Below are 17,539 nucleotides of genomic sequence, written 5' to 3' on the forward strand. Positions count from 1 at the left end.
ACGGGGCTACTACCAGGCACAGATAGGCCCAAATTATGATTCCATTTTTCCCTAAAACTATACTGTTGCATCTGAGAACTTAAAAAAGTTAGAAATAAAATAAATCAAACTGATATGGAATACACAGGAATCAGGTAGGTACAACTCTGCCAGTTACCTGACTCAAAAAGCAGTCAGTCAAGTTAATATGCCAAATTTACACCAACTACAGAAACTACTCTGCTCCATTATTCAAACAGTGGATATAGTATTGACAGTAATGGAGCAAATGGGTTCTTTTCTGTTGCCTCAACCTTGTGCGTTACTTCACCTTGACTGTCTCTTCACTAGAATTACCTTGAACCATCCCCTTAACACAAATGCCATCCATACACAAGTCTCTTCCATGTGCTGGGAAGAAGTTTTTATTACAAGTTGACTATATATCAGGAAACACACGTAACAGAAATAAAAATGTTAACACAATAAAGATAACTCTTTCAGTAGCACAGTAGCAACATTATTTCTCAGTTTAACTACTCTAACATTGGCTTAGACTGCTCTTCCACGCACAGTAAGCTTTATTCAGGAAGGTTTTCTGTGTTACAAACCATACCGCACATGATCAATGCTGCATGCCTACATCTGGTTGACCTAGAATGGATCTATGTTATGGGCAGACGAGAACTCACCCTGTACTACATGCTGACAGGACATGAGGCAGTTCTGATGCAAAAGCCCATACGCTTTGTACTTAAGTCTTTGTACTTAATACTTCAACTATTTCTCTTTCCACAACTTTGTATTTGTTCCCCTCTTAAGCCATATATGTTAAGATGTAATCAAAATGAATTTTTCATTTTCAGCATCATCACTTAAAAAATACAAGCCTAATTTGTCATGAAAGCAACATGGAATACCTTATCCTTCCTTGAAAATCTTGCTTTTTTTGGAGGAAAAAACCCAATAATGTTTACTAATGCAATTTTATCTCAAATGTTACCATATGTTTTTTTACTGAAGTCCCCTGTCCTGGAGAGGGTCAATTTTAAGAGAATCTTAGCTACATTCTACCCATGCCCTCCACCCCTTCTCATTTAAGCTAATAGCTACTAGAGAGGCAAAGAAATCTGTGGTTGCACTACCTGTAGACCAAAAAAAAAAAAAAAAAAAAGACAAAACCAAAAGAAATACAATCCTTTTTCTATCTCATAAACATGGGATTTAGACCACTGTCATGACTTTCAGCACCACGATCAATGATTTTTGAATTACTGTGGCTGGCAGTGCTGAATTAGCTGTCTACGCATCATTCATTCCTACAATTAGGATGAAAACTATAAATTTCTGTCACGCGTAAAGAAAATTGTTGGAGGAAACAAAGTTTTGGAAGGTGGTACTCTCATTCATCAGAAATGCAGACATTGTTCTTGCTTTGATAAAACAAGAAAAATTTAAAATCTTGGAGTGTGGATGTAGCACTTAGGGGAACACTTACCTCTAGAGTACAGATTTGAAAAAGACCCAATGTTTACATAATTTACGGATTCACAGAAGAATGACAGGTTCCACTTAAGAAACACAACAGGACATAACTGCTGATCACAATTTGCTTTGTTTTACACAGATGAATGAACAGTTCAATGAACAGTTACAGGATTAAACTGTACTGCTATTCTCCTGCTCACTATGATTCTGGTAGAAGGGCTGCCCAGCGTGGCTAAGATCCTATCCTTGAACTTCTGCCTTTAGAAGCTACTGCACATTTGGCCATGGTCTGAAGTAAAAGTACTGTCTTTTTTCCTCCGAGACAGTAAGAACACCTATTAAATGGGAATATTATCATTGACGTATTTTAAAAGGTAAACCATATTCCAGAGTAACTGGTGAATGGGTGAGATACTAACACAGTTCATACAAGTTTCTCAAATACATGCTACAGAGTGACTGGAAGCTTTGTTCTACCTTGTTTGCCATCTACAGCTGGTAAAAATTAATTCCCAACTTGAACACATTCAAGCTTATTCAATTCTACAAAATACGACAGCATGTTTGTCATGTAGACAGCGTCTTCTAGGAAACACTTTGTATCACGCAGTCTGACACTAGACTGTGTATAACTTTAAATTTCCTGTTCCCAAGCTGCTGCTCGAATAAAGTATTTCCAGAAAGCCAGAGGATGTAATATGCCAGTACGTATTGATATCAGCCAGACAAGAGGGAATAACCTTTTTTCCTAATGACATTGGTGTAATACAATAGAAATGTTCTGTCAAAGGAAACGACCGACAATATTTTAATAACTGACCTACATGCAGCCGAACATTTTGTTTTTTAAATACCATCATACTACAGACTAAAAAAAGAGCAAGACAAAATCCACTGTCATTGGTACAGCATGGAGGCAGAATATTGCTCTCTTCAAAGAACTCAAGAACACTGCATCAAAGCCGTGTTTATGCTGTACTGCCTTAAACTACAGGAATTAATATGGATTATTTGACTGTAGAATCCTTATTAAATATCTTTAATTCAGTAACTAAAGATTCAAACAAAGTATGTACTAGTTATAAAAACAAATCACCTGGAGAAAAATTCAATTACCCACCCAGTACACACATCAATTATAACGGATTCTCACTGATGAAAGGGTAAATACACAATGGTTACACAAATTTTCTGTAACACAAGTTCTGATTTAAATAAAGATTACTTTTTAACTTTAGAATTCTTGTGCTTGTCACTTAACAATTGGCCATTACATTTCTAGCCATTTTGTTAACTTTGCAGCAGTGCTATTCTTTTCAGAAGTTCTAAATTTATAAAGTTTATCACAAACACTTCTGAATACAGTTACATATTTATGTACAAGATTTTTTTTCCATATCTTAAAGTGTTGTCTATTTACCCTAAGCACTAGATTCATTCATCTGAAAATACTTTTAAGCTATTTTATTGTGATCCAATTTCAACCGTATGTCAAAATGTGCTACATTGTTCTCTCAAACAGCACCTTCTTTCATCTTCCTTGTATTTTTACAATCAAAGTAAACAACTACCTATAACATACATTGTAGAAACTTTACTAAAGCAGAATTTGATGTTTATCAAGTTGATCCTTGTAGAATGTCTTAATTGTTACAATTTCAGCATTATAATAATTATTCTGAGAACATGCAAGAATTTGTCACTGTAGTCAATGAGAGTAGTGTCCCTGCAACAGTAAATTGACCTCCTTTAGAGATAAAGGATCTTCTAAATTAACATTTTATTTAGCAGAACAGTATTGTATACACTATTGGACTTTGGAAGTTGTTTTAATAAGCAAAATCTTAAACTAAAGGCTTTGAAGCAAAAAGGAGTAGCAGCTTGTGTGCTTGATTTTCTGACTGATTGCCTGAAGGCTATATTCCTACCCTAGCCAATAAAGCTTTTTAAGAAATAGTATTTTAAAATATTTAAAACATTACAAAAACAGAGTGAGCTTCCAGTGTTTCTGTGTTCCATGGCTCCAAGTTTTGCTACAAAACCCAGATCTTGTATAAGAATTATGCTCTGAATGCAACATCAAAATTGAGTTTTAGTTGTTACAGCTTCAGAAAACCCCTGGAAATATGAAAACACACGTAATCTCATTGTCTACAGCCAGACTGTTGAAGCCTAGCATGTATGAAAAACCTGGTTAAAGAAATAACCAGGAAACAGGCATACAGCAAAAGACATAGAATCATGTTGCTTTCTGTGACTTCTGTCAAAACCTCCTTCTGCTCTGCTCACTAGAACCTTCCATTTTGTCCCTGACAAAATTTACATATTGACATCATTTTACCAAAATCGTGTGCACTGAAAAGAGAGGGGTTTTTACCTGAAATTGCTATAAAATTGCAATGAACTTTATATTAAAAAATTTGCACACTGACTGGGGCACCAACACTCTAACTTACATATGCCACCCAATAAATCTTTTCTAATTTGAAATGAGATTTCGTCAGACTTTCCAGAGGGTTAATCAAATATTACAGAACAATCACTAATGTGTTTAAAATAAAGAAATCCAGACTTGGATCCAATTCCTTGTCTTATTTGCCAACAGATATCTTTCAGTGAACTCTGCAGTGCAAACTCTTACGTTGCTCAGAAGTTAGCCAGCTAGACTGAAAGCGGCCCCTGTACAACAATACACAAGTATGGATGAACTTCAACTGTGCATCTGCAACTAGTTCTGCATTCACACTCATCTCATATGAAGGCTTACATGCCCATCTCAGATTAGTCACCACCATTTTCAATATTATTTTTTCAGCATATCATAGAAGAACTTGCCTGTCATTTCTGAGCACACAGATGGAGGCTCAACTAAATAATTTTCTTCTGTCTAGACACTGCTCACGTCTCTCCATAATCTCCACTAAAACTAGGACCAACTCCACACTTCAGATCTTAATTTCAACCTTTTATTTGGCTTTTGGCTTGGCCATACCACAACTTGTGTAATTTTCATTTTCTAAAAAGGTGAATTGTTACCTCATCTTAACCAGTTTCATTTTAATAGCAGGTTTACTAGCATCAGAAGAAAACTACGTATTTTCTTGTGGACACAAAAGCCTGGTAATATCATCTGTGATGACTGGCTAATCCCCATTTTTCTAATTAGGCAATGAATTCAAAATGGTCTACAGGAAAAGTAATGGAATGAGAACTTCCATATGATAAAGACCAGACTCCAGAAGCATTGTTGCCCGCACATTGTAGCTATTCTCATACAGAAAATGGCCAATAACTATTTAGCTATCTGTCAGCAAGCAATTCAACATAAGCAAGTTGGATATTCTTTTGTGGCAGAAGCTTCCCTGGCAGTTGCTAACTTTTTTCATTATTGGACTAAGTTTCAGGAAAAGGTCTTTGAGAAAATAGTTCTCTAGACCCTAGAGTAATTAAGCAATAGCATGTACATCCACTAACTCTGCCCTCCACCTCACACTGTATGACAATATAAACAGAAAAATAATATTCAGTTACTATACAGAGACCAGTAGACCATAGGCACCCATTTAAACTGTGTCTACACTGGAGAAAACCAAAGTGATTCAGGAGATTTGTTCTGAAGATCAGCCAGATATTAATTTAAACACGCTCACCAAAGAGAATAATTTTCACTAAGTATAACCCCACAGATTTTGTTGGGGTGAAAAGTCAACCTTCAAATTCCCTGGCTCTTGATCTTGCCTCTTGACAGGAGTTGGCTGCATAGTAAGTGAGCAGTTTGATAGGAAAAGTTTTTTGGACCATCAGACACGACCAAAGTGTCGAGAAAATGAATTAACTTAAAGTGTGTATAAAGAGGTGAAGATATTATAAGGCCACCCACAGAGTGCAATTTAAGCCACTTCAACAGTAACTCATGTAAATGAGTAGCAATGACACCAACTGGATTTCAAAAAGAGACAAAATCTGCAGCCAGACAGTATCAGTTTTAATGAGATCTTAGAGGTAAGGCAAGTGAAAAACCCCCACAAAGTAGCTTCTCAGCCCTACTAGCAAAGACATGCAGAATTTAGCTTTCCAAAGTAGCCATAGTATTCAACTTTTGGCAGAGAAACCACATTTAAGTTTTATTCTGGAACATTTTGTGCTTTGCAGTCTTTCCTTTATCCTTCCAAAAAGTTGATCAGAAACCTATGCCAACTACTCAGTGTCCATGATTACCTATTCCCCCCTTTTTTCAGAACATAATAGACCTTGCGTTCCATAAGCAGCTAATTCATAGCATCCTTCACAGGTTACCGCTTATTTCATAACTCCAGGCAATGTCTGCAGCAAGTTATAATCCTACACTCTCAGAAAGAAAATACAATAACAATTTCTAATTGATCTAAAGTTGTTTTTCTTTGAAATGTGTTTAAATATCCAGGTTGCCAGAATATCTTCCAGGAATGTGATTTTAAAGAAGACAGATTGTAACTGTTTTTCCTGGCTATACTACAGGAAACAACAGCAAGATCTTATTTTAAGTTAGTGTACTTTTATATTTCTAAGCAAGAAATTAACTTTCACAAGAAAATGTCAGTAAACAAAACCTCCCAAGCCAGTAACAGTGGTAATGCATTTCTATAGCATCTCTCATCCAGAATTATCATAAAGAATAATGTAAGTACAGATTTGCATTTTATGTCTCTGCACGCCACACGCACAAAACTTGCATCCTACAGTGGCTTAAAATCAGTACCAATGTAAGTTTTTACCTGAAATGAGAAAGATCACACTGTGATATCAGCACTTATGCTCCATATAAATACAGAGCACCTAAGGGTCCAGTGGTTACAGCATCTTCTAGAAATTTGGATATCTGGTTTCAGTCCCTGCTTTGCTATAGTCTTCATGGACCACCATAGTGAAATTGCCCACAGAAAAAAAAAGGCACAGGATAATTATCTGCCATATGCTCACATCTTTCTATCAACAGATATTTTTCACAGTATTTGCAGGGCTGGAGCGTTATAACAACTTCAAAGGCTTCAGTTTCTTAGCAGCCAGCAGTTAAACATCCTACAGGCTGCAGCTTCAAATCAATCACTGTAAACCTACATGCCATCTACTTGTCATTTTATTTTCACAGGTTCTTCATATCCCCCTCCCCCAAAGCACCACTGGAACAACTTTCTGGAGTGATCTGCTTGGAACCACCATTTTTGGGCACAAGCAAGCATCAAAACTTAACATTTCATAAAAACAGTTCAACTCAGGAGCACTTCTGTCATCGCAAATACAACCAAAGAACTTACAGACCTTCTGTGCTCCCCTAGCTATTGTGTATAAGATAAAAAGTTTGCATAAAGCAAAACTTGGGAGAGACAGTATTTACTTTACTTTTAGTGAGAGGCTGTGAAAACTGCATGCAGAAATTATAATAGCTTATAAATGCTTAGCTGAAATCTCAAATACTTGAAGGCCTTGAAATAGCACGAAAATACAGACCAGGAAAACAACACACTAATAAACTAATTCTGCTTTTAGAAAAGCACCTTACATTTTGTATAAAATTATTTTCACTCTTTTCTTCCACTGGCCACACAGTGCGATTCTTGATTTACAATCCCATACCCAAGGCGACTCCAAAGTAAACTGCAGCAAATCTGACATATGGAGAACACTCTTCTGCATTCACCTAGAATAAACGCACCACTGTCTCCCAAGTACCATCCACCTGAAACAGGAGTGAACTCAGTTTCCAAAGGTTATTACAGCTTACTCCTGTGCCCTGCCGCACAAGCAGTTAAGAGATAGCTGATCTTTGTAAGTTAACAGTGCTCTGGAGATGCAGAAACTGTGAAGCTGAGTCCAGAAAAGCATTTTTGAGTTCTGCACTCTTCCTGAAAAAGTCTGCCTGTTTCTCCCACAGAGCTCTCTTAAAACATAATCAGACCCTTAGAAGCTGTAACTGCATACTATCAAAAGAGAGAAATCAAAACTATCAAAATCTCCTGAAGACTTGGCATGCATAACTATTTCTTGTCCTACTTTGTTAAGGGATTAGAGCAAGTTTTATTTATTTCCAGACCTCCCAGTACACCTCTCAGAAAGCAGATGGCATGTTTACCTCTTCTGGGAAGGAATGTCTTAATTCCTTCAGCACGTATAAATCCTGGGATAGGGAATCCTAATGCACTAATCACTAGTCAACCCACGTGAGTACACAGCACTTTTCCCCCTGGGAGTCTGGTACCAGAAGCATACATATTTAACTAGACATGCAAGTAAAAGGAACAAAGCACAAAGACAAGATTAATTTCAACACAAGTGATCCAAACATGCATCTTTTGCCTAAAGACTCACTCATCATGCACTGATAGTAGTGTAAACAGATCCCAAATCCTCAGACCCTCAACGGACCAGAGACCAGACCACTGTTCTCAGTGTTAATGCTGCACCTCAAGAGTCCCCTTTTAAATAGCAAGTCTTTTCACTCTTATCAGTTCTTAGAGTTTTTTCTTTTCCGTCAAAACAAGTAATTCTAGCTACAGCAAACAGGCAGAACCTTCACAGCTAATGTTTTGGAGAGCGTCCACTAACATCCCTTGAGCATTTATTGTGGGTGGCACGTGCAGAAGTGTTTTCTTTTCACCATTTTTTCCTCTCCCAAAATCCCATAAGTTAAAATCAATATACCACATGGTGATCTCACTGGCTAAGCAGTATTTCCATCTTTATTTTCACATTTGTACTACAAGAAAGTTTTTAGGGCCTTGAAAATACAGTCCCTAAAAAATAACATTTACAGAATACCATTGTGTAAATCATAAGACACCGGAAAACAAAATTATTTCTCTACTATACTAGACAAATTAATGCAAATTAGTTATCCCTTCTCAAAAAAAAAAAAAACAAAAAAAACCAAAACAGTATAAGAAAAGAACACTCATTTGGTTCCTTTAAACAAGTAAAAACTGCATCTCTGGGAAGATAGGTATACAGCAAAATTAATGTAAAACTGTATGAAGACTAATACTGCAAACAAAAAACACAAGATACGGACTAAATTTGAACTATATTTCTGTAGTTATCTTCAAAAAAGAGCAGATATGCCTGGGGATCTGAGATGGAAGATAGCAAGGAAACGCAGACATAAAAGCATATAAAGAATGAGTCAAACAGAGAGAGGTTTTGAAACAAATACAGGTGGAAACTTAGACCAGCAAAGAGAAAGAAAATATAGCTTCCGCCCTCATCCATTTGGGGAAATTAACAGATCCTTTGAAAATTACCCTGAGTGCAAAGACATTTCATTGCCCCAACAATATCTTCTGAAGGAAAGAACCTGCAGGGTCCTGAAATTAATCCCACTGGAGAAAAGTACAATTATATCTTATAACACAGTCCAGAATTTAATCAAATATGAAACTTCATTATCAGGCAGAATGATTATTTCTAACTGACCTTCTGTAATCACTTAATTTAAAAGTCTGTTCTGCTTGCATATGCATAAGCAATGACTGACTTTCTCTACAGAAAAATGAATTATCATGGCTCAACAACTTCAATTCAATGGGCATACCACATTGAATTTAAATGTATTCTATTCTCAATTTAGGAAGACTGTGCTAGATTTGATCTTCCCCCCACCCTTTAAAAAAAAAAAAAAAAACAAAAAAAAAAGAAGAAGAAAACCTTGTAAATGTGTTTCTAGAAAGCTAACAAGTTGTTGCCTTCAAGCCAAGCCATTTCTTACTGTTCTAGAGTTCTTGCGAGGAATCACAGAGTCACAGAATGTTAGAGATTGGAAGGGACCTCGAAAGATCATCTAGTTCAATCCCCCTGCCGGAGCAGGAACACGTAGATCAGATCACACAGGAACGCATCCAGGCGGGCTTTGAATGTCTCCAGAGAAGGAGACTCCACAACCTCTCTGGGCAGCCTGTTCCAGTGCTCTGTCACCCTCACTGTAAAGAAGTTTTTCCTCATATTCAGGTGGAACCTCCTATGTTCCAGCTTGAACCCATTGCCCCTTGTCCTATCACTAGATGTCACAGAGAAGAGCCTGGCTCCATCCTCCTGACACTCACCCTTCACGTATTTATAAATATTAAGTAGGTCACCCCTCAGTCTCTTCTTTTCCAAACTAAAGAGACCCATCTCCCTCAGCCTTTCCTCATAAGGGAGATGCTCCATTCCCTTCATCATCAAGGAAGCAGGGTGTGTTGTGTCAGCACCATTACACATCAGGGCCAAAATCCAGTTTCTCTACTAATAGGTTTTTTTCCAAATTTTAATAAAACATTGCTCAAGTAAAGAATGATTATACTTTCATTAACTGAAACAAAAAATAGTCATAACTATATTATCAGTTTGCTGGTTCATATTAAAGAATTATCAATAGCAACGTTATTATTACACTTTCAGACTTCCAAATAAAAGGCATTCTGCTTTCGTATGTCCAGCTTGGGATATCCAACTTTATACTTTTGGTTTAAACTAACAATGACTTGAAAGTCAATGACTTGCTGGAATTCATTATACCACCCTTACCACTAGCAAAGTCTTTATTTCCTGCAAAGCAGGTATATTATATATACACATATAAATACACGAACACATTTAGGCAATCTGAAGTTACACTGCAGCACGTATTTTCCCTCCAATACAACACTATCCACCTGAAGAGTCTTCCGTTTGCTCAATCCTGTTGCTACCTCAGGCAACCATTAGTGATATCAGAGAAAGTTGTGCTGCCTGGAGGAAAAACTGATGCCTATCAAATATAGCAGGAAGACACAGTGAACTGCTAGATTAACCTGACTGGCCACAAAAAAAGCATTGCTGACAGAGAGAGGCCTTCAGAGTGTTAACAGCAGTGTAACACACTAAGAAAATCTGAGCAAGTTCCACAGTTTCCTCCAAATGCTTTCTAAAACTATCCTTCTCACAAAATCTAGAGTAACAGTAGCACATCCTTATCACAGAGGGGATTAGCACTAGATGCAGATGTCTTTGAAATAGGTAGTGGAAGAGTTGCCAGGCATAGCTCCTTAAATAAGAAGAGGTGAAAAGTCTCTGAAAGTGGCCAAAGTCTCTGAAAACTGATAGAAAAGATGAGGCAAAAGAGCAGTTTGTGTTTTGTCTTCATGGACTGTGAGTTGCCCTTGGGAAAACATCCAGCATGGTTCTGTTGTGCTGGCATGGTTCTTTCCTTTGAAAACATGGAGAAAAATGTATACCATAAATGCCAGCAATACTAGCCAAAAGGTCCTTCTGCTGGGAAAGTTCCTGAATTAAATTACTCTTCTGATGGTATAAAATGTGACTTGGTCACAACTGCCTATCCATACCAGACAAACCCCAGCAAGTCCTCAGTGACCATATGCATATAAAGAACCTAACCTTATATACAAGTTATTGTTTATATGTGTACAAATACACACACACACATACATCTCCCATATCTACAAACGGGTAGGATCAATATAGAAGAACAGGAATAAAGAGTTTTCAGAATTCATGTTTGTTTCAAAAAATCAAGCAGCAAATAGCACTGACTTCTAAATAATGAAAACACATTTTGACATACGAAGTCAAGACACGACTGAAAAGTGAACACAAAAAATGTGAATACAAAGAAGTTAAAAATAAAACTTCTAATAAAATGGAGAATCCAATCCTGCATTCTGTTTCACTCGAATGCCCCAAGTTCAAGTGCAACCAAAGTAATCTAAGGTTTTCAGCACAGGAGTGGTAGGTTAGGGGTCCAAGAATGAAATCTGCTGCTGCCATCCTGAACAGAGCAAGTTCTGTTTAGCAAGTGCTAAAATAGTTCAAATTTACCCACACATTTCCCAGACAAAGAGAACCCACCACCACAACTGCCATATTCTGAAAGCCGTTGTGCTTATGGCCCTTATGTAGAGGCTTTTGTACTGGAACACATAACACCTGCATCTTTGCCAACAGTACAACGGTCAGATTTTTTAGAACAAAATAGTTCAAATGGCACTAGCTAATATAATGGGTGTTTGGGCTTTTTTGGAGCTACTGTGAGCACAGGAACAATTAATGCTGTTAAACATCTTTCTCATGCATCTGACAGTAAATGAAGAAGGGAGATATTTAGAGGATTTTCTCACCACCCATTAAAATCTAACTCAGCAAGTCGACAGTAAAAATGATTAAGATTTTGAACACAGCCACAGAAAACAATACAGCCTTCATGACAGCCATCATATAGCCAAATGACAAATATGGAGTCTAATAACTACAAATACAAGAACTTGAAACAATCATTGCAAAAGATATAGAGCATGACAGTCAATACACCTGAGTAGCACAATTAGCTGAATCAACTCCACAAGGACGAAATCAATTAGACAAGGGGAAACAATCTTCCTCACACTACGTACTGGCATGAGAAGCACAGTGGCTCATGCTCCAAAGTTCTGTGAATGTAGCTCTAAGTATGAAGAGATGCACCTCTTAGTATTCCCATATACTAGCCTACAAGGACACATTCAACTCTTACTGGATTTCAGGAAATGCTAATGTCCTCTTGCCTCCATCCCCACTAAGGCTAATAAGAGCCTTTTCAATAGCAATTGGTGGGCAGAATAATTCTGGGAAGACTAGCTGGAGACCTGCAGTAGGATGCTAAGAAACCAAATCCTTCAACTCACAGTTAGTGAGTTTGCATATATTGCTACTGTCTCCTCTTTGCCAAACAGAATATACTTCAAAATCATCGGAAAAATGGGGTTAACATTTTGCATAAGCACTTCAGTTATTACCTGGCTCACATTAACAATCAACTAGGCTAACATAACAAACAATTCTTGTTACTCAAACTGGCGTCATTGTAATGAGCTCCAAATTAATCTCATCCGTACACAATCACTAATCTTGTTTCGTGCCAACTGAATTCTTAATCAGAACGGAGTGAATCATAGGTTGTTTTTAAAATACGTTTCTAATACTTGTCATCCAAAATGAATAAACACAAGAGCATTGAAGAACTTTTCTATTTACATTCTGAGAAGCTGATTTTATTTATGCATACTATACAAACAAGTATCAAATGCATACAATAGGTGAGGACATTTTTAATGAAAATAAAAAATAAATATGTTCATTTCTAATAATGCTTTGAGCTTGAATAGCATCATCAATGTAAAGAGTTTAGCCCTCTAATTAAAACTGTATGACAAACTAAAATTAAAGGAACAGTTGCCCCTCTGTTGAGTTGCTCCTCAGTCTCTACATCATTCCAGAAGATCAGAATACACACAATCAGGCCCTGCAATCAGCATAGTAACTACTTTTGGTGAGGCATGTAATGAAGTGTGTATTTTTGCAGTCCTGAACTTGAGACTCAACCTGAGTTTCAAACTGAAGTGACTTTAATATTTGTGCAAGACATACAAACAAAGCTCAGTCTCAATGAGCCTTTTTTACTTGATTCTGCAACTGCAATACCAATTTAACAAAGCAATTGATTAGCTCTGCTTATAACAACAAGAATGCTCAACATATCACCCTGCTGCTGAAACACAGGCCCAACTCTTTAGGAATTTTTTGGAAAAAAGGAGATAGTATGAAGTGTTGACCTACAACATCTACTTTTTAAATTGCAGTCTGGAATCTTGTTTTAGCTGTCTGGCTAAAACAACTGCTTAACTGAACACCTGCTACCATGCTTAGATGAAAACCTAATTTGAAGGTCTGCCCACGGCCATGGAAACTGAAGGAGTGACTGAAGCTGCCTGCAGCACAGCCATTCTGTCTTCAGGGAGGTCTCCTGACAGCCTCTATTACAGCCACACAAGCTTGAGGAATCTGGAATACCTGGTTCTCATTTCAAGCTAAGCATAAGGCTTGACTCAAGCCATGTAACAGCATGTGATGACTTCTTCAAAAACAAGACACTCAGGCAGACAAGAACTGTGCAGGCAGGCTCAATGTCAGAATTCCCACAGATCTGGCAGCACGTATTACTTACTTAGAGACTGCGCTCCTCATTTAATACCATCTACATGCTTTTGTGAATGTTAGATCCTGTTCCGATTGCCAGGAACTGTTGCATCAAAACTTTTTGAAGATTGCTCAAGATTAAGAGCATTAACTTACATTCAACATGCTAATCTATTTTTACTTATAGTCAGTAGAAAGATAAGTTAACACATGGGGTAGATAGGGCCCTGGGCAGCCTGCTATAGTGGTTGGCAACCCTGCCCACAGCAGGCGGGGGTTGAAACTAGATGATCTTTAAGGTCCTTTTCAACCCAGGCCATTCTATTCTATGATTTTAAAAATCTGCTAATATCTTAGAATTGAATTTAAATTATATTAATTAAACAACTGAGATCTGTGGAAACAAGGGAGTTATTCAAATACTTAGCATAAAAACCAAGTTACTGTTAATGTAATACTCTGAAGAAAAACTCTTCAAACCATGTTGAACATTAAAAGGCAAAAGCAAAAAATACAGCCTATAGACCATAGCTGCAAGGTGGAGATAACACGCTCTGATAACATCAGGATGGACTGCAGAAGAATTACCAAAGACCTTATCAAAAAAGGTTATATTTACATAGTGAATACTACAGCAAGACATAATAACCAAAGGAAAGCTCTGGGCTTCAAATTTCTTTTTTGGTTTATTTTTAACTAATGTTAAAATAGGCTGGTTAATATCTCATTATGCATCAAGGAGCAAATGGCTCTTCAAGCCACTTTCCAGCGAAGAGGATGGGAAGTTTGTTCTGTGCTTAGGCAGAAGAAAAGCAACGCTCCCAAAAGAAGTATGATTAATGAACAAAATAAAAAAGAAAGAAAGAATTAAAACTAAGGATTTTTTTATCCTTGCAGGTTTCCCTGTGGATCACTAATGCTAGTGACTTCTTTGCACATGAGAAATATGGCACCATACCACACTCCATCTGAACAGCATTTCTGCAAGATGTTCCGAATTATCTTTATTTAATATCTCATTTGCTATCTGTTATTAATTTCAGCTTTCCAACACATTAAAAAGTGCTCCTCTTCCTTTCATATCAACTGCAGAAAGTGGTTGTTAGTGTGAATATTCCTCAGGAGGTTGCAAGATTGTGAAACAACAAAACAGAAAGAGGGGAAAATAGAAGCACTGGTAAATAAAATAATGTGAAAACAATTTTAGAATTGTCATATAAAGTAAAACCTTTTCTATAAACAATCTGTCCTGGTTTTGTCTGGGACAGAGTTAACTTTCTTCATAGTAGCTAGTGAGAGGCTATGTTTTGGATTTGTGCTGAGAAGGTGGCTGACAACATACTGATGTTTATAGTTGTTGCCAGGACAGTCAAGGACTTTTTATCTTCTCTGCTGTGCCAGTGTATGCACGTGTTAGCTGGGAACCGGCTGAGCCTCGGTCACTGATTAGTGCACAGTTGTACTGTATATCACTCATTTGTATATTTCTAAATTTGTATATATTACTATTATTATTCTCATAATTATTTTCAATGTTATTGTAGTTTAATTATTAAACATTTCTTATCTCAACCCACGAGCCTCTTTTCCCTTTACCCCTATAATGCTCTCCCCCATTCTCCAGGAGGTGGGGAGGGTGAGCAAGCAGCTGTGTGATATTTGTTGCTGTTGTCTGGGTCAAACCATAACATGAGCCTAACAAAACAGCGATTCAGCAGTATCATGCCTCCTTCCAAAAGGAGTTTGTGAGTGGCAGGGAGAAGCAAAGAAATGTTCACCTTTTGAAAATTCTGTTAGGTATGCTAAAAATAATTATGAAAACCAATTAGTTTAAGATTGCGTAGTTTTTCAAAGTAACTTAATTAAAGTGAACAAAGCTAAAACCAAAAAACAACACATCTGTCATGTCACATGTGAAGGACATGTTCAACTCTGTGGCCACCGTCTCATGTTCTTCCCCTATGACACCTGTACCCAAAACTGAACAATACAGCAAGACAGCCTCTGACTGACTTTGGCGAGCTCCTATACCTGATGAAATCAATTACTTTTTGGGTTAACTTTCTAATAAAAGCTGAAAATTTTGAGAAAAAAATAATAAATGAGAGCATGACCTACTGCGTGGGTAACTGAACAGGAATTACAGTAGAGCTCTCTGGCAAAGGCATACTTTTCTGACACAGCCACTGAACCCTGCACCGTAACCACAGGCACTGGACACTCATTGGAAAAAATACGCCCAAACCCTATTGACAAACGATACTGTTGATTCCGAAACAAGGCCGCAAATCTGCAAAGGCAGCAGAATGGAGCCCAAATAGAGGGGAAGAGTGAAAGAGAAAAATACTCTAGGTTTCAAAATACCTTCATACGGCTTTAGTAAGTAACTTCTAAAAGGGAGAAGTATTTTAAAAGCATAACCATTGTTAGCTTCTTCAAACAAGGCTTTACAACTTAAGGCTAATTTTGAATAGTGAACAAAATGCTTGATTTCAGATGTGGTGTTTCTTCCACAGTAAGAAGACTGTGTAAAAATATTTTCTCATTAACTTTTGACCCCCCCACCTTAAAAGGGCATTTCTTTGGCTTTATGGTAACATTACCACACGTGAGCAGATATCTTTGACACAGTGATTTCAACAACGTACAACCTGGTTTTATCCTTCCTCAGGGGAAAACAAAAATCGACATCACTACACAGTATTATGCTGCATTTTCTGAAATTAAATGCTTTTTAAATACACAATTGAGCAATCCTTTTTGTGGAAACAGATCTTTTAAGATGGTCAGATATTAAAATGACATATTTTTAAAGTTATTCTGAGTAGTTGTTGTAAATGTCATCTTGTCTTGATTAAAATATTATTTTAAAACCCCTTACATTTATGGATTCAACTTTAAATCACATTAGAAGACAAAATGTTTATACTCACACAACAGCGAGATAAAAGAGTGGGTGTTGTTCTTTATTCTGTATTGTTAGCAAATTCCTATTAGCAAAGCTATTCTAAAAAAGTCTCTTTGCATTGTATAAGGTTCTCAAACAGTGAAGTACTTACATGCAAGGCAGAAGGATCAGGCAAAAATTCAGCATCCTCTCCAAAGATAAAATCTGGTGGCAGGTCAGGATAGTGAGCATTGAAAATTATATCCCCTGAAAAGTAACAAATGAAAACACTGTTTGCACTTTTTATCCACATGCTTATAAATAAATAAATAAAATATTGTACATATGATACACATTTTTAATATAAAATTTGACAGCTACTTTAAATATATTTCATGTATATATCCATATATTCTTTACAAAAATTCATATGCAAGATAAGCATCAGATGTTTTGGGGGATGAAGTCAAATCCCTGAGGCACAGCTTCATCCTCCTCTGCAAGCAATGAAACATGAAATACATTATTGCTTCATATATCAAATTCAAACACTATTGAGGATTGCCTCAAAACACCAAGTTAGAAAGGAGATTTTTTTTTTAAAAGTACCACATTTAGATTTCTGTGTTTTGCATATTAAGTCAAAGTCAAATGCAAACTACTAAGATCAAGATTTTCAAAATACCACAGATTTAAAACTTAGTAGCACTTACTCCCTCTTCTCTTCACCACCCACAACTCTTAGAAGGAAGAATATGCAGTTCAATAGGAACCATTCCAATCATCCAAATTCTGGCCAAGAGAAATGCAGTATTATGCACTTAAATTGAGAGACTAAAATTAACTAAAAATATCAAACTTGATCACAGCTTAGCACTGAGTTCTCATCTTGCCAGTGTCACAAGATATACAATTAACTACTGATGTGACAGTTCAAAGAAATTTGTGTTGTATTGTTTCACTAGTAAACATACTTCAGAGTTCATATAGGTCAAGAGGCAGACACCTGCATGTGAGCTCTTAAAAAAGCACCCACAATGTAAGAAAAAAAAAGCATCTAGCATTACTTCTCTACCTCCCAAACACTTTATGAAGATATGAAAGAATAACTCTGAACTTCTGCATCTGTGTTTTTGCCACGTTCTTATGTGATGCTAAGTAGCTAATTTAACACACACTTTTTGTATTGCAGTTGCTAGTTGCATGCTTTTCATTCTCTGCATT

At 36.8% G+C, this 17,539-nt stretch overlaps 1 protein-coding gene across 1 annotated transcript in view; it reads right to left on the reverse strand.

Annotated features, from left to right (window-relative positions):
* The window catches only part of BRE (brain and reproductive organ-expressed (TNFRSF1A modulator)), a gene marked incomplete at its 3' end in the record, with an annotated part of 80,739 nt that overhangs the window by 36,795 nt on the left and 26,405 nt on the right, over positions 1 to 17,539 (reverse strand). Inside the window, exon 3 of the mRNA XM_010081820.1 lies at positions 16,488 to 16,582. Within this exon, the coding sequence (XP_010080122.1) occupies positions 16,488 to 16,582 (95 nt within the window). The remainder of the gene's footprint in view (positions 1 to 16,487; positions 16,583 to 17,539) is intronic.

This window comes from Pterocles gutturalis, unplaced genomic scaffold (assembly GCF_000699245.1).
Source record: "Pterocles gutturalis isolate BGI_N339 unplaced genomic scaffold, ASM69924v1 scaffold574, whole genome shotgun sequence".
In the NCBI taxonomy this organism is placed as follows: Eukaryota; Metazoa; Chordata; class Aves; order Pterocliformes; family Pteroclidae; genus Pterocles; species Pterocles gutturalis.